General features: G+C 34.8%; 1 protein-coding gene across 5 annotated transcripts in view; it reads left to right on the top strand.

Moving 5' to 3' along the window:
- Positions 1–19,755, top strand: part of LOC114325140 (KN motif and ankyrin repeat domain-containing protein 2) — a 117,237-nt gene that overhangs the window by 76,314 nt on the left and 21,168 nt on the right. For all 5 annotated transcript variants that reach the window (XM_028273087.2, XM_028273088.2, XM_028273089.2 and 2 more), the window contains 2 exons: positions 9,892–10,707; positions 13,840–14,237. In XM_028273087.2, coding sequence (XP_028128888.1) covers positions 9,892–10,707; positions 13,840–14,237 — 1,214 coding nt within the window. The remainder of the gene's footprint in view (positions 1–9,891; positions 10,708–13,839; positions 14,238–19,755) is intronic.

A 19,755-nucleotide genomic window follows, 5' to 3' on the forward strand; every position in this document is an offset into this window, starting at 1 on the left:
GAAATGGAAATTTTAAATTCAATCAAAACAAGAAAATTGAAATATCTCGACATATTACACATGGAGAGAGATGCAACTTATGGACCAAGAGCTACTACCAACGTCGGAAAAAAAAATATTTTAAGACAACTGGTTTTTTAATATATTATTCCCTATGCTTCCTCGAACACCGTACCGGCCATCTGACTGCTGATGCAGGTTGCTATATATCATTACTACGCAGCACACCTGTACAGGTAAATATATCGAATTTAAAATTATGTTAAGACGAAACATTATTTTGTCATTGCTTTTTAAACATTATTAGAAATATGAACTATAAATGCCAGACATTTTTGTGGTTTAAAAGGTAATGACAAAAAAATGTTTCGTCCTAAAATAATTTAAATTCAATATACAGGGTGATTGATGAGTGTGATAAAGCTCAGTAGATCCGCTATAGTAATAGATAACAATAAAAGTTGCTAACAAAAATTGTAGCCAACTTTCAGCTTTACATTACTAAATTAGTTAGAATGTTACAGGGTGTTCGATAACATAGTGGCAAACCAAACGTATGTTTTTTTTTAATGGAACACCCTATATTTATTTTATATTCGAAATTATCTTAACTTTCCCATCACAGAAATATAAAGGTTTGTTGTGTTATATAGGGCTTTTACAAGGTTATAACCAATTTTCTATGAAAATCATAACAATTTCAGCTCCCTGTATAAATAAAATAAGCACAACAACAATGGTTTATTGGTGCTATATTTTTTTTGTTTGTCAAAATTTATAAAAATGGTTGAAATTGCTAATTTTCCTTATATCGAATACAGGGTGAGTCAAAACTCAAGTACTTACATTCTTTTCTCAGAAATTTTAAATGGAACACTCTGTGTTTTATATCACCATCAAAAAGTATCATTACCGTAATTTTTGTATAATATTCCCTATGCCTAAATTTGTTAATTTTCGAGATATTTTTATTTTTCAGAGCAAGTTATTAATTAAGGTGTTCTGTTTAAAATACTGAGAAAATAATGTACTTGCGTTTACTCATCCTGTATTCTATGTAAAGAAAATTAGCAATATCAACCATTTTTATAAATTTTGACAATCAACAAAAAAATATGGCACCAATAAACCATTGCTGTTGTGCTTATTTTTATTTTTTTATTTATAACATTGGTTATAACTTTGTAAATACCCTGTATAACATAACAAACCTTTATATTTTTGTGATGGAGAAGTTACCAGGATTTCGAATATAAAAATAAAATGTAGGGTGTTCCATTTAAAAAACATAAGTTTGGTCTACCAGTATGATAGCGAACACCCTGTAACATTCTAATTAATTTTGTAATGTGAAGCTCAAAGTTGGCTACAAGTTTTGTTATTAACTTTTATTGCTATCTATTACTATAGCGGATGTATGCTGCGCAGTAATGAACGCAACCTGTATTAGCAGCCAGATGGCCGGTACGGTGTTCGAGGAAGCATAGGGAACAATATATGAAAGAATCAGCTGTCTTAAAATAGTTTCTCAAAAACGTTGCTAGCTCTTAGTCCATTACTCCCAACTGATTATGCAAGGAATGATTCAAGGAAAAAGAAGCATAAGGAGACGTAGCATATCATGACCGCGCATGCGCAATCTGAGAGAATGATGTACATGAAATAAACTATTCAGAGCAAGCGTCTCCGAAGTCCGAATAACTATGATAATTGCCGACCTTCGTCGAGGAGATGGAACTTGAAGAAGAGAAGAAGTTCTCTAACCATTTTCAGGTTCACATCGTATGCATTACATCTATTATTACTCTCATTTTCATTGTCTGTCTTGTTTTTCCTTTTTGCTTTTGTTCTATCTCTTATCTACTTTAATACTACTACATGTCGGTTTATAATATCTCCGTCGTTTTCCAACTTCCAATCGCCACTTCGTCCGGATGTTCCATACGTCATCTTCTATGGCCCTTTCTCTCAGCTCTTTGTCTATTACTTCGCTCTAACTTTTTCTCGGTCTACCTCGTTTTTATCAACTTTAATACTGGTCTTAAATAATTCTGTCATTTATTTGGGAAATTAGGTAATTACATAAGAAATCATCTGCAACCTCTATCATAAATTCAGTTAACACAGTTACATTGCACAGCTGCTCTAATGAAAAAAATATTGATTATTGATAAATGCCGACCTCCTTATAATAATAATCATTTATAAACAGTTTTTTCTGCTCTACTTTTGAACTTTCAAGCCCTAGTACGGGTTCTGTTATCATTTGTCTGCGAATCAATTTAATACAAACACTTCAATGGTTAAAAAAGAGCGGGTAAGTTATAAGTTTTTCTTCATTTAGCTTTAACACGTCAGATGTGGAAGATTTGAATAATTTTATATATTATATCGGTTTTATAGCGTTCTACGCCTTTCCGTTCCTAATCGCCACTCCTTTCTATTGTGACAGTCTTCTTCTCTTAAGTTTCTTTCCGACATCGCCTTGGAGATGCCCTTTATCCATCTAGTTGCTGGTCTTCGTCGTTTTCGTTTTTCTGTTGGGGTCCATTCTAACACTTTTTTGGGATTCTCCTTTCGTACATTCGTCTTATGTGTCCGTACCAAACTAGCTGTTGTCTTTCGATGTCATCTATGATTGTTCTCTCTATTTCCATTTGTTGTCTAATGTCGTAATTTATCTTTGTACTTGTTGGTTAATTGCCAGACTTCAGCTCCATAAGTTAACGCTGGTTTTAATATTGTGTTGTAAATTCGTTTTTTATTTTCTGTTCTTATATTTTTGCCACAGTACCGAATTCAGGGCTCATATTATCACCTGTTTTCCCTTTACTATCCTTTCTTTAATATTTTCTTCGTTTCGTCATGTACTAGTTAGTTTTATTTCTAGATGTATGTATTCATTGCAGCTTGTAATTGTCTCCTGTTCCAGGTTCAGGTTCTTCGTTTCTTCCCGTTCGACGCATAGATATTGTGTTTTTTGGTATTCACCTCCAGGCTCCATTTTCTATATTCCTCTATTAGTTTCCTTGCCATATATTCAAGATCTTCCTTGTCCTGTGCAATAACAATTTAATCATCTGCATAGTGCAGCATGTAGAGCATTTCTTCATAGTGCAGCATTGCACTTCTTCTTCCATTGTCAAAGGGCTTCGTCAATATATACAGGATGTCCAGAAACTCTACCGACAAACGAAGACAGGAGATTCCTCAGATAATTTTAAGACAATTTAACCCAATTCACCTAGTCCGAAAATGCTTCTTAAGGGAGCTAGAGCTCTTTGAAGATGGCGTCATGAAATTAGTTTTTCTTAAATACCTCCAGAACGCTTCTATTTAGAAAAACGAAAATTGGTATGCATATTTACTTTAAAAAGATGAATCGATTCCATCCATTGCAAATTTCTAGTACCGGTCATAGGCGTGCGTTTTGGGTAGAGCAACGGGTATTTTATCGCATAACTTTTTTGTCCTTAACTTTTATGCATTTTTGACACCGGATTATTAAATTGTGAGGTATTCTAGTACTAAAAGGTACTCTTGATTTAAGTCGGTAGGACACACCATTTTCTAGAAAAATCGATTTGAAAGTTTTTCGTTTTTGGAATTTGAAAAAAAATTGAAAGAACTTTTTAACAAAAAACGAAGTATTTTACCAACATAAAGTAAGAGTAATTTTTAGTACTCGAATACATCATAATTTAATAATCTAGTGTCAAAAATGCTCAAAAATTCAAGACAAAAAAGTTATACTATAAAATAACTGTTGACCTACCCAAAACAGACGCCTATGACCAGTACTAGAAATTCGCAATTAATGAAATCGATTTATCTCTGGAATATAAATAAATGTACCAGTTTTCGTCTTTCTACAGTTTTTTTTTTTGAATTTTTTTTTTATTTCAAAAAGCGAAAAGTTTTTAAATCGATTTTTCTAGAAAACGGTGTGTCCTACCGATTTAAAACAAGAGTACCTTTTAGTACTAAAATACTTCCCAATTTAATAATCTAGTATCAGAAATGCATAAAAGTGAAAGATAAAAAAGTTATGCGATAAAATAACCGTTGCCCTACCCAAAACGGACGCCTATGATCGGTACTAGAAATTTGCAATGGATGGATTAGATTTATATCTTGAAGATAAATACGCCTACCAATTTTTGTTTTTCTAAATAGAAGCGTTCTGGAGGTATTTAAGAAAAACTAATTACAAGACGCCATCTTCAAAGAGCTCTAGCTTCCTTAGGAAGCATTTTCGGACTAAGTGAATTGGGTTAAATTATCTTAAAATTTAAAATTATTTGAATAATCTCGTGTCTTCGTTTGTCGGTAGAGTTTCTGGACACCCTGTATAAGTATTAAATAATACTGGTGATATCGATATACAGCATCCTTGCCTTAGACCTTTAGTGACCAGGAAACCTTTAAAAATACGATAAAATTACCGTTGCCCTACCCAAAACGGACGCCTATGATCGGTACTAGAAATTTGCAATGGATGGATTAGATTTATATCTTGAAGATAAATACGCGTACCAATTTTTGTTTTTCTAAATAGAAGCGTTCTGGAGGTATTTAAGAAAAACTAATTACAAGACGCCATCTTCAAAGAGCTCTAGCTCCCTTAGGAAGCATTTTCGGACTAAGTGAATTGGGTTAAATTATCTTAAAATTATTTGAAGAATCTCCTGTCTTCGTTTGTCGGTAGAGTTTCTGGACACCCCGTATAAGTATTAAGTAATACTGGCGATATCGATATACAGCATCCTTGCCTTAGACCTTTAGTGGCCAGGAAACCTTTTGATATTTTATTTCCGCTTTTAATTTTGGATATCGAGTCTCTATATAGTTCCTTGAGTACCTGTATAATAGATACATTTATGCTGGTCTTTTCTAGTACTTCCCATAGTCTATTAATGGTCTTCCCATAGTCTAACTACAACGTTAAAGGTATTTCATTGTTTAATATGGTTAGCAGACCTCCAAATATGAAAAAACCGCGTAGTGCTGCTATTGAAAGGGGTGCGTTTTTAAGAAAGGGCTCAATTAGTTCTTATGCACTAGGTTGCATTTGGGTGAATTCTATGCACTTTTCGTACATATACATGTACAAGGAACGAAGTTAAAACAAGAAATTTAAAGAAGGTAAGAACAAAATGGTTAAAAATAGAAAACTTTGAAGAACCATATCTTGCTGAAAATTATTTCTAGAATCTACTACGATAGACCATTTATAAGGTACATAATGGATTTTTCTTTCTACCAAGTTACATTGCGTATGCCTAACCTGCGTAGAAAAAGTTATAGAACAATATTTGTGAAAAAAAAAATAGGGAAAGTGGCCCAAAAATGGTGTAAATGGCGAACTTTGAAAAATCGTATCTCGGATACCTACTATAAATCCTAAAGACCTACCAAACATTATTTTGAAAAGGGAGGATATAATTTCTTATGTGAAGCAATGCCTGTACTTATATCCCCGTGAAAAAAGTTATAGAGCAAAAAACAAAATCGCGTTATTTCGTGTTTTTTGCTTCGTTTTTTGAATGTATTTTTGAAAAAAAAAATATTGTTGACTTTACAAAGTAATCTTTCGATAAGAACAACTTTTCTGTCGTTGTATATGTACAAAAGTGCACAGAATTCGAGTTAAACATAAAACTGAAAAATCCCTTTCTCAAAAGCGCACCCCTTTAAATGGTAGCACTCCGCGGTTTTTCATATTTGAATATCCATTGAATATATGAAATAATAAGACCCCTTTAACCTTGTAGTTCCTTTTAGTATCTTTTTTTGGATATAATCAAAAGCCCATTACTTCTTTGATTAGATCAGTTATATGTTGAGTTGTTTATGATTTTTTCTTTTTATCAGTTCATTGTTTTGACAAAAATAAAAAAGAACCTAGGAAAGGAAGTACCTATCCATTTTTCTTATAAATGTGCTCTAGAGGTAATGAAGTACTCAACTCTAAGATAAACCACAAAATTTTTTTATTAAAATAATTAAAGGTTAAACTATTAGACGATTTTCGGCCCAACACAAGCCATCATCAGCAATTACAGGAAACAAACTGACCAACAGGAAGAGGGAAGAATCGACAAGATGGATCTACCAGAAGAGGTCGTTCTTAAATCATTTCTCTGCCAACCACTTTTCCAGAATCACAAAATAAAAACCAGTACAACAATTTTAACTAATAGACGAAGGAATACAGCACTAAAATCGGCCTTACCTCCGAAAAAAAAAACGACAAGACTGATCTTAATAATTCTTTTTGCATTCGATTCGTAAATGCGCCAGAAAACTTTGTGAACCGGAGCCATGATATAATATTGAAAAACTGCATACAAAAAATGCATTCCTAAATGCATCTCAAACAGACAATAAAAAAATTCAGAACTCGTGATTTATCGGCGGAAATTAGTTCAATTTTGTTACTCGGGGGGTTTTTGGGGTCGTTGAAAACAAATAGGACGTCAAAAGTGATCTCCGGAGTACCTGGTGCCCAGGGTACCTACTGTTTACCTCATTTTGTGGAGTTTTCGGCAAATTTATTAAAAATTAGTCAAAAATCATTACTCGGGGGTTTTTTTAGGTCGCTAACGACGAATATGACATCGGAAATGATTTTTGGGAGTACCTGGTGCTCAGGGTACCTACTGTTTACCTCTCTTGTGGAGTTTTCGGTAAAAAAATTATTAAAAAATTAGTCAAGAATAATTACTCGGAGGTTTTTGGGGTCGCTAACGACGAATATGACATCGGAAGCGATCTCCGGAATACCTGGTGCCCGGGTACCTACTTCTTATAGAGTTTTCGGCAAATTCATTAAAAAATTAGCCAAAAATCATTACTCGGGGGTTTTTGGGTCGCTGACGACGAATATGACATCGGAAGTGATCTACGGAGTACCTGGTACCCAGGGTACCTACTGTTTACCCCGTTTTCTGGAGTTTTCGGCAAGTTCATTAAAGAATTAGTCAAAAATCATTAGTCACGAGATAAACAGTAGGTACCCTGGGCACCAGGTGCACCTGAGATCACTTCCGATGTCATATTCGTCGTCAAAGACCCCAAAAACCCGTGAGTAATGAATTGTGACTAATCTTTTAATTAATTTGCCAAAAACTCAAGAAAGCGAGGTAAACAGTAGGTACCCTGGGTACCAAGTACTCCGTAGAGCACTTCCGATGTCATATTCGTCGTCAGCGACCCCAAAAACCACCGAGTAATTATTTTTGGCTATTTTTTTTTAATGAATTTGCCGAAAACTCCCTATGAAGTAGGTACCCTGGGCATCAGGTATTCCGGAGATCGCTTCCGATGTCATACTCGTCGGTAGCAACCCCAAAAACCCCCGAGTAATTATTTTTGACTCATTTTTTAATAAATTTTTTGCCGAAAACTCCGTTAGACGAGGTAAACAGTAGGTACCCTAGGCACCAGGTACTCCGGAAATTACTTCCGATATCATATTCGTCGTTAGCGTCCCCAAAAACCTCCTAGTAATGATTTTTTGACTAATTTTTAATGAAATTGCCGAAAACTCCACAAAACGAGGTAAACAGTAGGTACCTGGGCACCAGGTACTCCGGAGATCACTTTTGACGTTATATTCGTTTTCAGCGACCCCAAAAACCCTCGAGTAATAAAATTGAACTCATTTCCGCCGGTAATTGACGAGTTCTAAATATTTTTTATTGTCTGTTTGAGATGCACTTTAAGAATGCATTTTTTGTATGGAGTTTTTCAATATTATATCATGGCTACGGTTCACAAAGTTTCCTGGCGCATTCACGAATCGAATGCAAAAAGAATTATTAAGATCCGTCTTGTCCTTTTTTTTTTCGAAGGTTCAGTGCTTTATTGCTTCGACTATAAATTTTAATGTGTTTATGTATGTAGATTTTACTTGATTTTGAGCCTAATCGATTCTTCCTCCTTCCTGTTGCCAGTTAGTCCATTCTTTCACGGTTTTTGCTCAAAATTTTAAAGAACCGATTGGATTGACATGAAATTTGGCATACGCATAGCTTACATATCAAAGAAAAAAAGTGATATTGTGCCGACGTGTGCTTTTGCCCTGGGGGTGAAAAAATATATGTCCAAAACAACTCCGGAAATGGGTAAACTGACTAATTTTAAGTAACTTTTGTTCTATAGAGCTTTTTCGCCAAGTCAACACTTTTCGAGTTATTTGCGAGTGAATATGTTAATTTTTCAACAAAATAACCACATTTTTTGACGGTTTTTCGCAAATAACTCCAAAAGTAAGTATTTTGTCGAAAAAACCGTTCTTAGCAAAAATATAGCCTATAAAAAAGTAAAAAAATGGTGTACGCGTTAGGTCTCTGGATCTCGTAGAACCAGAGTTATAGCCAATGAAATATAGATTCATATTCACCAAATTTCAAATAGAATATTTCGACGTGAAATATCCAAAAAATTAGCACTTTTTGGGGAAAACCCATTTTAACTTTTTTAAAGTGTTTAAAAAAAGCTTTATTTCTGTTTTTACGAAAAGTTTCTAGCATTAAATTTAAGCAAGTTACGCTCAAAATAAAGTTGGTCCCTTTTGTTTTTGCAAAAAAAAATCGGGAAGACCACCCCCTAATTAGCAACTAAATGAAATTAATCGTTGCCGCTCCATAAATTATTTTACTTATATTGTGTTTATATGATCTGTAAGTTTCATCGATTCAAAGTGTTTATTTTTGAAAAAATTTGGTTTCAAAGTAAAATTTTTAAAAATTTAAATTTTGAAAAATATGCTTTTTTTTAAAATAACTTAAAAATTGTTAGAGATACCAAAAGTCTCGAAATACAAAAAAAGTCAGATTTGCTTTTCTGAATATCATGTATCGTTCAACCCCTTTTAACTACAGCCGTTTCAATAATAAGGACTTTGAACCGATGAAACTTACAGATCATATAAACAATATATACACGAGTCAAGAAACTTGTGAAGTCGTTACGATTAAGTTCATTTAAGATACTAATTAGGGGGTGATTTTCTCGATTTTTTTACCAAAACCAAAAGGGACTAACTTTATTTTGAGCGTAACTTGTTTAATTTTGATGCTAGAAATTTTTTTTATAAAACAAAAATGAAGCTTTTTTAAACACTTTAAATAAGTTTAAATGAGTTTTCCCCGAAATGTGCTTCATTTTTGGTTATTTCACGTTAAAGTATTCCACTTGGAATTTGACGAATATGAACCTATATTTCATTAGCTATAACTCTGCTTCTACTAAATAAAAAAACGTGATATATTCACTATTTTTTTTAAATTTTTATAGGCTATATTTTTGCTAAGAATGCTTTATCGACAAAATACTTACAATTTGAGTTATTTGCGAAAAACCGTCTAAAAGCGTGGTTATTTTGTTGAAAAAATGAACATATTCACTGCCAAATAACTCGAAAAGTATTGACTTAGTGAAAAAACTCTATAGAACAAAAGTTACTTTAAATTAGCCAGTTTACCCATTTCCTGACTTTGTTTGGACGAATATTTTTTAACCCCCAAGAGGGGGTGAAAACCACCCCCAGGGCAAAAGCACATATCGGCACAATATCACTTTTTTCTTTGACTTGTTAGCTGTGTGTATGCCAAATTTCATGTCAATCCAAGCGGTTCTTTAAAATTTAAAGGTTTTGCAATATTTTACCGTTAATGAATGGACTAAGTTTGGTTCCTGTATTTGCTGACGATGGCTCGTGTTGGGCCAAAACGCGTCCAATATTTTAATCTTTTTTGTGGTTCATCTTAGAATTAAGTACTTCATCAAGAAAAGAACCTGTTAGTGTTAATTTTTATCATATTCCCCTCGTTTTTGATTTGAATATAAAACCAATAGTTGCATGTTTGATTAAATTTGTTCCAGGAGGAGGTCAACTTCCTGAAGGATGAAAATTGTAGGTTACGAAACAGTTTGAAATCAGAAAACGGAAAAAACCAAGCCACAATAAATGACAATTATATCGAACATTACAAACGACAGAGGTCTCAATCATTCACAAACGTAAACAATTTGGAGATCTCAATGCGAAAAGAATCATCCCCACCACCTCCACCACCACGAAAAGATTTTGGAGTGATGTGTGGGGTGTTGACGAGGAACATAGGAGTAGGCAATCAGACACCTAACACAAAGAATGTTTCTACGGCTACTTTTGAAAATGAATTCGCTGATAAGTGGCTGCCAGAAAAGGTCAAATTTCTTAACAATCAGAACTTGAAGTCATCTAGTAAAATCACGATTTCAAAAGAAACGCAAACCCTAGGACAAAAGTCAAGCTCAGATAAAGGTGTCCAATTCCAAACAAAGAGTCCTACAGTGCCTAAGTTCAGCACCTACACGCAAACTACAACAACTAAAAAACAACTAGTGGATAAAGGGATCTTAGCAACTGTCAAAGTATCTCATATTTCTGTCCAGAAATGTGTTGAATGTTACTCTATTGGCACTTCAGATGACACAGTAAATGGTATCATTTGCGAAAAATGCAATGCTCAAAAAAGATCTATAGCAATAGGTCCTGAATCTAATGAAGATAGCCATACGTCGCCTATATCCTTAGCGTCCCTTAACTTAAGAAGCAAATCGTTCAATATGGGCGAAGATCGACTTAACCTTACCACTAGAACCCGTTCCATAGCATCACAGTACGAATCTAGTAGCATCAGCAGAGCTTGTCAGGTAATTTTCATTTTAATTGTAGGATTATAAATCTCAAAATTTGATTATTATTAACATCCTTGATTGAGACTGGTACAATGGTATTAATAATTTAATTAACGGATCTTAACACTCTTCCATCCACACTCTTGTCCTTTGACCCACTTGTCTCTTGACTTAGCAATGTTGTATAACCTTTCATCCCCTAGGGTGGTTCTAACTCTTCATACAGCTTCGCACAAGATCTTTCCTTAGCAGTAGCTATAGCGCGCTTTGCTTTACTCTTTGCTACCTTGTATGTTTTCCTATCCCTCTTTTTATACCTCTCTTTCTAATCTCTTTCTTCTCCTGTTGCAATTCATCGTTCTACCACAAAGTTTCTTTATCCATAGGAGGTAGGTCCGTTGCCAGATATTTTTCCTAGCACTTCCACTCTCACTTGTACCACATATTTGCTATTGGGTTCTCACCAATCATTTACCATATCTTTTTCCTCAAACTCTTTCAGCACTCTACTCTTGAAGACCTTCTCAAGCCCGGGTAAAGGAGGAGGGTTTGCGCCAGGGAGTGCATTCCGCAGTAATAAACCTCAATAAAACCATGGAAAGCATGGACATTTGATGCATTTTTTATCTCTCCGGTTTTGCTCCTTTACTTCTCCATTTCAAATTCATTATTGTCTGCCGATCTTCTTCGAGTGCGAGTCGACGTTGGCCGTCATCATGTTTACAATTTCCTGAAATCTTGGATATCTCTCTATCGGCTGCTGCGCGAAATAATTCTACTGTGCAGCCACACCATTGTTTAATATTACGTAGCCATGAAAGTTTATTTCGACCAATCCATCTCTTTCCCTCCACTTTTCCTTGTATTATAAGGCGAAGCAGATGGTATTTAAGTCCTCTAATTATATGGCCGAAGTATTCTGTTTTCTCCTCTTTATGATGCTTATGAGCAGACGTTCTGAATTCATCATTTGAAGAACATCTTCATTGGAAGTGTGCGAAACCCACGATATCTTTAGGATTTGTCGATAGCACCACAATTAGAATGCTTCTATTTTGTTTAGCATTGTGGTTTTTAACGTCCATGTCTCACAACCATGCAATAGGATTGACCACACATAACATTTCAGCACCTTCTTTCGAATATTCATCGACAGGTTTCTGTTACATAAAACTGGTTTCCAGGTCGTAAAAGCCTTCCGTGATATTTCGATCCTAGTTATTATCTCTTCGAGTCACAATTTACATTTAACCAGCTGCCAAGGTACTTGAAATGATTTACCCGTTCTAACTCCTCTCCATCAAGAGAAAGCTGACCTTGATCTATATTAATCTTTCCAACTGCCATCCACTTTGTTTTTGAAATGTTGATTTTAAGGCCTCTCCGATAACTTGCTTCACTGACTAGATTTAGTAGTGTCTGAAGATCTTATAAATTTTCAGCAAGAATGGCTGTATCGTCAGCGTATCTAATATTGTTGATTACTTCTCCGCCTAGCCTTACTCCCTCTTGTCTGTCATCCAAAGCCTCCCTAAAGATTTCTTCAGAGTACAGATTAAAAAGGGTGGGTGATAAAACACAACCTTGTCGTACTCCACGTTTTATCGGCAGTTTTTCAGTACGACTGTCTCCAATTTGGATAGAGGCTACTTGATTATATAAGTATTTCAGCAGTCTCATATCGTAGTGGTCAAGTCCTGCTGCCTGCAGGCAATCGAAAAGTGTATCATGTTGTACTCGGTCGAATGCCTTCTCGAAGACGATGAAACAAACATAAACGTTCTTTCGGAATTCACAACTTTTTTGTAATAGAACGCGCATACAAAATAGTGCTTCTCTAGTTCCTAGACCATTTCTAAATCCAAATTGCTTATTACCCATTCTAGATTCGCACAGAAGGAATACTCGGTTTTGTATAATACGTAAAAGTATCTTAAGTGTGTGACTCATCAAACTGATTAGTCTAAAATCGCTGCATTTGGTGGGCCTGCTTTTCTTTGGTAATGTTATAAACAGTGACTCTAACCAATCATCTAGTATTTTTCGTTCGTTGTAAATTTTGTTAAAGAAAGTAGTCAAGTAGGTAATGTTTTCCTCATCTAAAAGTTTAAGTAGCTCAAGAGGGATTTGATCTGGTCCAGGTGCTTTATTGTTTTTGGCTTGTTGTATTGCTTTTATGACTTCTGACTTCAGTATACTGGGACCTCCGTCTAATTGGTTGTCACAGGTAGTATTTGGAGCATTTTCTCGAAAAACGTCGTCCAATTCACCGCTTTAAATTTTTCAATCAAGACGTTTGTGGTCCCCCTGGTCCTCATTTTCCAACCAATCGCATCAACTCATATTTTTCAATTCTTAGTATATGACAATATGACCTCGGTCGGTAATTATATGAAACAATTCCTCGACCGTTCAACCTGTCCATTGTCCAATGGACGCAGCCAGGTTTTCTGCCAACCCAACGTTTTCCTTCGATTTTGGCCTGAATGATCAACCGGAGAAAGCGATATTTAGGTCCTCTCATTATATGACCGAAGTATTGAATCTTTCTCATTTTTATGACGCTGATCAATTCTCGCTCTTTGTGCATGGTCTCCAGCACAGGTTCGTTGGATATGTGTGCTGTCCACGGGATTCTGAGCATGTGACGGTAACACCACAACTCGATCGCTTCTAATTTGTTGAGATTCTTCATTTTTGTTGTCCAAGTTTCACATCCATATAACAAAACGGACCAGACGTAGCACTTCAATACTCTTAGACGTGTGGTCAATGACAGACTCTTACTGCACAATACAGAACGCCAGCTAATAAAGCTTTTTCGTGCAAGTTCTATTCTGGTCATTTCTCATCACTTTCAACCCTGTAGTCAATCCAGCTACCCAGATATCTAAAGTGTTACACCCTTTCCAGGATTTTGTTATCTAATTTTAGTACTGAGTCTTCGATATTAATTTTTCCGACCACCATCCTTTTTTTCTTTGCGTTGATTGTTAAGTCCTTTGCAATACATTCGTTGTGTACAGCGTTCAACAGGGTTTGGAGGTCTTCCAGACTCTCTGACATTATGTCAGTGTCATCTGCGTATCTGATGTTATTAATGACTACCTCTACTTAATGTACTATTTAAATTTTCTTTTCTTATAGGCGAAACTTAAGAAGGATTCTTCTACGAAATCTTGCCAAGCTGAAACGAAAATGACTGACAAAAACACCCAGTACGTAAATTACACTGTCTCAAGGCATACCGACACTCAAGACTTTATAACACCAAAGAAAAACGTCAGTTGCGAAGCAGTTGAACAAAAACCGGAAACCATTGAGGTGGCTTGTAATACCGCGACTGATTTGCTGACCTGCGTCAAATGTGAAAAAGAAAAAGAAAAGGAGGCGCTGAAGAAAGACGGAGGCAGCCCCACTCCATCTAGAATACCGCGACCACAAATTCCGACTACTCCCGTAGAAAATAGAAAGTTTAGGAGACAAGATACTTACACTAAAGTATATTCACCAACTGAGAAAGCTACATCACCTACTAGTCCAAGGTAAGTTTTAGGTCGCTTAATCTTTCTATCTTTTGTTATCTATTCATTCGTGACTTTCTATGGCTTTGTACGTCAGATGAGTTTCAGTACCTTGACGACTGATTATCAGTCTTTACCATGAAGTTGAAATGCGAACGCAAATAGAAAATGACAAATCAGCCTTTCAAATATTGCTAAGTTTCTAAAGTATATTTCACGATTATGTGATTATGTTTCATTTCGGTTCAGAAGTAACCACCATCCCCATACTTATGTTTCTGTTATCCAGATGTCTTCAGTGGGGCTACATGAAGCCCCACTTTTTATTGGATCAGATATCCCCTACAATATAATAACGGATATAATGAATTTTGTCACAAGGGTTGATCACCCTGTATCCAAAGAGTAGGTAAGCTAATAGAATTTTCTGGTGCAGAAAACTTACTTACTTAGTCCTAAGCTTTCCTTTCTACCTTCAGGTGTAAGACTGGTGGAGTTGAGTTTTACATTGTTGTCTCCATGCTTTCCGATCTTGTGTTAGGTTTCTTGCACTTTCCAATGTCGATCCTTTCTTCTCGATTTCTTTTCTGATTGCATCTACCCACATAACTCTTGATTTTCCTCTTTTGTTTTTCCCCTGCCCTTTCGTTTGGAACACTCGTTTTGTTAATCTCTCGTTCGACATTCTACACACGTGTTCGAACCATCTAAGTTGTCCTTCTACTATTTTTTCATTGACTGGTTCTAGTTTTACGTTTTGTCTGATTGTTTCGTTTCGTATGTCTTCTTTCTGTTTGCTATTTTCTTCAGGAACCTCATTTTCATGTTTCGCTGCTATACATGATAGTTTGTCTAACTACTGATCTAACGACTGCCGTTTTTACCTTCTTCAGTATCTCCTTTTACCCAAAAATGTTGTTTTTATAGTGTTAAATAAGCTTCCTGTTCGTCCCATTCTCTCATTTATTCCCATGTCTTGTTTAACATTTGATTCAATTATTACTCCTAGATACTTAAAAAATATTCGACTTGCTCTAGTTGTTTACCGTCTAATTACATTGCGTGTGTCTTCCTCATATTTGAAATTATCATTTATTTGTTTTCTCTGTATTTATTTTCATATTTGTGTTTGACAGTTCTTCTAGGATTTCAAGATTGTTCTGTCAAGTCTTCTTTGTTTTCTGCTATCAATACCATGCCGTTGAGTCTCTTTCATTTGCCAATATCCTAATGTTAGTTTTCTCATTCTTCTCTTCGCTTTCTTGATTGCTTCATCCAGTACCACTGAAAATAACAGTGGACTCAACACACATCCCTGTTTGACGCCTTGACTTGTAGTAAATTCTCTGGATTCCTCGTTATTGGTTCTTACTGTATTTGTATTATTTTTGTACATATCCTTTATTACTTCTATTATGTTCTTGTCGACTCCTCTTTCTTTTAGTGTCTTTCATACTTTCTTTCTTCAGATTCTGTCAAACGCCTTTTCCAGGTCGATAAAGACTATATGTATCTCTCTATTCTTATTGATTACCTTCTCACTTAGGTACTTGTCTTATTGTGAATATTAGGCCTTGTGTGCTTCTGTTCTTCCTGAATCCACACTGTATATCTTCCATAGTTGGTTCTATTCGGGTTTTTATTCTTGTCTCTATTATTCTTGCGAATACCTTCCCAGGGATACTTGATATGGTGATACCTCGGTAATTATTACAGTATCTCTTGTCTCCCTTTTTGTGTATTGGTAAATTGGTAATATAATGTCTTTCTTCCAGTCCTTTGGTATTTATCCTCCATTTATAATATCATTCATTAGTTCTTTCATGCTTTCCATTCCCTCTATTCCCATGAATTTTATCATTTCATAAAATTTGTTCCAACTTCCGAATTTAATTTTGATTTACGTGTATTGTAATTTTATTGGATCTTATATCCCCTACAATAATAATAACGGATATAACGAATTTTGTCACAAGGGTTGATCACCCTGTATCGAAAGAGTAGGCAAGCTAATAGAGTTTCTGGCGCAGAAAGCTAAACCATAAATTTAGTGATCACAATTGCTACATAAATGACGTAAAACTGTAGCTTAATATTAATGTCACCAACAGGTGTGAGGCCTATCGATCCGTCTAGCTAGAATTGCGAGCTACGCTACGAGAAATTTTTGTTTGTAATTTACCCCAGATACTATAGGATCAGTCACATGACATAAATAAATGGGTAGAAATCAGCTGATATCGGCCCAAAATTTTACCAGACAGGCGCACTTTGATTTGTTATCCTCTCTAGCCAGGACCGTACTCAGAAAAAAAGTTATATAGAAGGAATTAATCATAAATGGCACCAGTAAATATGAATATGTTTAGCTGGTTTTTAATATTGCTGTGAAATAATCTATTCTTACATTTGGGATAATAGAGAAACAAGAAATCTACGACTATTAGGAATACCGTGAAATTGAAAGACATGTCATGACGGAGTTTGTATGAATAGTCCCGATCCTGTTCTGGAATGGGGTTGCCAAATTAAACACGATGCGCGTTAACATAGGTTAAAAGGTTTATTTTCTTAATATTTTTTCTAATGTTGACTTCTATGGAAAGAAGCCAAAATGCACATTGCTCATACATGCATCAACATATTCTGCTTACAAGGTAATGTTTTGATTATTAGTCCGTTTATAATCATCGAAGCAATAAATCGATCACTAATTGTCAAACAATAATAAGATGAGACATGTTACATTTTATTGTAGATTGATCTGTATAGTTATACTGTTTATAGTTTTAAAAATAATTTAGATGATTATAAAAATCGAAATTAGTAGAGGATATTTTTTATTTGTAGCTATTTTTGAATCAATTTGATCTTTTTAAACAATAAACATATAAGGTAGACGTTCAAAATCGGGTACATGAACTTGAACACCAAAGGAATGTTGCCTGTGACAGAAAGATACAATCAATAAAGATATTATCAATTATGCCATTAATTATATTTGTGATAATTGTTCGTTGTGTGACATACAAACATATTTTTATAGTAGAAGACCTAGGCGTCGTGTCACAAATTCAAACTTTAGAGAAAACGGCAATAAACGGTTAGGTTTGGTTTTATGTCACTTGGTAGATGAGTAGGTCAAAAAAACAACAGTTTACTCAAAATTTTGAAATTTTTGTACATACCAATTTGATCTATTTTTTAAGCATAAAAGTGATATCAGGTTGGTAACTAGGTATGTGGTCAAATATGCCAATTAACTTTTTATTAATAGGTACTATAACTATACAAAATATTATAAAATTAATGTTCTCTTCTTCTTGGGGTTGGTATGTTTTCATTGAAAACGTTTCCATAGTATCATATATACAGGGTGTTTGGTAAAGAGTGGGCCATAGATTGAATTATTAAGAAAGGCCATAAATTCAAAGTCATAGATTTAACCTTAGATTCCTGAGGTTAAAATAGGTCGATTTAAGCTAACTTACCTTAGTAAAAAGTTGATAATAACCGAAATACAGGGTGTCAAATTAAACTTATTTTATTTATTTTTGAATATTTCCTGACAGGCATGGGACAACAACACGAAATTTGGACAAGTGCTGCTGGTATTGTACAATCTACTAAATTATGTTAAACAAACGTTTCTGGCCACTACCAGAGGCGTACGACGGGGGAACGTGAATGGTTGACCCTTCCCAAATTATACGCCACCGGCGTAATTGCTATTTTAGTGCAATTTTTGATTCTCCAATACTTTCTATGTAAAAAACATACTCTTCACTAGTAACGATTAAGCCATTAGTTTTGGAGATATATGAAGCTAAAAACGAAGGAACATAATACATTAATTAAAATAAGTGTGCCTTTTCATTCTTAGCTTCAAATATCTCGAAAACTAATGACTTTATCGTTACGAATGAAGAGTATATTATTTGCATAGAAAGTATTGGAGAATCTAAAAATTATGCTAAAATAGCAGTTTCATCAGTAGCGTAGAATTTGGGTAGGGTCAACCATCCACTTTCCCCTGTCGTACGCCTCTGTTAGTAGCCAGAAACGATTATTTAACATAATTTGGTAGGGTGTACAGTGCCTACACTTTCTGTCAAGTATCACATGGATATTGTCAAATTATTTTAAAGTATTCTTTTTTTAAATAATTTATTCTTTATTTAAAACTTTAAGAACTATGTGTGCCCGGTACTATAAAACTATTTGACATATCCTTATGGTACTTGGCAGAAAGTGTAGGTTTCGAACCTTGTTAGGTTCTCATCAGAAAGTGCATATATGAATCTCTGAACAAACTGAAACAAATCAGGCTGCTAGTATCTAATTACAACAAAACAACGTGATACGGGTGTCGTGGCGGCAACTAGTTAAAACAAGTGAAAGTTTTACTTTAATAAAATTAAAATAATATTAAAAATAAAGCTTTATTGGGACCAAAGTTTTCTGGCAACACCTTCGTGGTTTCTAAAATTTGCAAACCAACGAATGCTGGAGCAAAGAAGGCTGAGGGAGATCGAATATCTAAAAGTTGCATCTCATTTCTCGCCTGTCCAGCGCGGTAAAATTAAAACGACATATGGTCCCGCATACTCAATTAGGAGTAAAACTAATAGAAATAAATAATCATTTCGTTGTAAAACCAAACAAGAGTCGTCTTATATTTCAGTTCGTTCAGAGAGCGCTATAAGCACTCTAACCAGTTTCGAACCTTGTTAGATTCTCATCAGAAAGTGCACATAATATAGCTAAGTTCTCTGATATAATCTTTTGCGTATCTTTTGCGGTTTTGCAAAATTATTTCATCAAAAAGTTGACATTATACAAGAATAATGAGACCTCGTGCGCTAAAATCTGACCACTGGACTCGGAGATATAACTCTTCAAATATAGGGTAAAAAGATTTTTTTTACCCTTCCGAGGGGCATATCTCAGGCCCAGGGTCACGTAGAGTGCTGAAAAAATAGCTATAGGCTACTTTTTAAAGGTACAATAATATACTAAAATTTGGTAAAAATCCGTGGGACCCCCTGTTTAATCTCGAACATAATTTTCATATTCAATATTAAACAATATTTTTATCACCCAGTATATCACATTAAAGAAATTTGTTATTGTATAATTACATGTGGGGGCTGCTAATTTAGGTAATTATTACAAATCGTAAACAATAATTTGGACAATTGCATATTTATTTTGACGATCGAATATATTTCTTTGTTCTTCTTCTTCTTGTAGTTCCTTCTCCTATCGGAGGTTGGCTATCATCACAGCTATCCGTACCTTATTGGCAGCTGCTCTGAAAAGATCTACTGAGCTGCAACTATACCATTCTCTTAAGTTTCTCAGCCAGGAAATTCTTCTTCTACCTATAGATCCTTTACCCTTTATTTTACCTTTCATTATGAGCCTTAATATCTCATATTTCGCACCTCTGGTAATGTGGCCTAAATATTCTAGCTTTCTTGTTTTGATGTTCTTTATCACCTCGCAATCCTTTTGCAGCCTTCTTAACACTTCTGCA

The sequence above is a fragment of the Diabrotica virgifera genome, chromosome 10, assembly GCF_917563875.1.
Source record: "Diabrotica virgifera virgifera chromosome 10, PGI_DIABVI_V3a".
NCBI lineage: Eukaryota > Metazoa > Arthropoda > Insecta > Coleoptera > Chrysomelidae > Diabrotica > Diabrotica virgifera.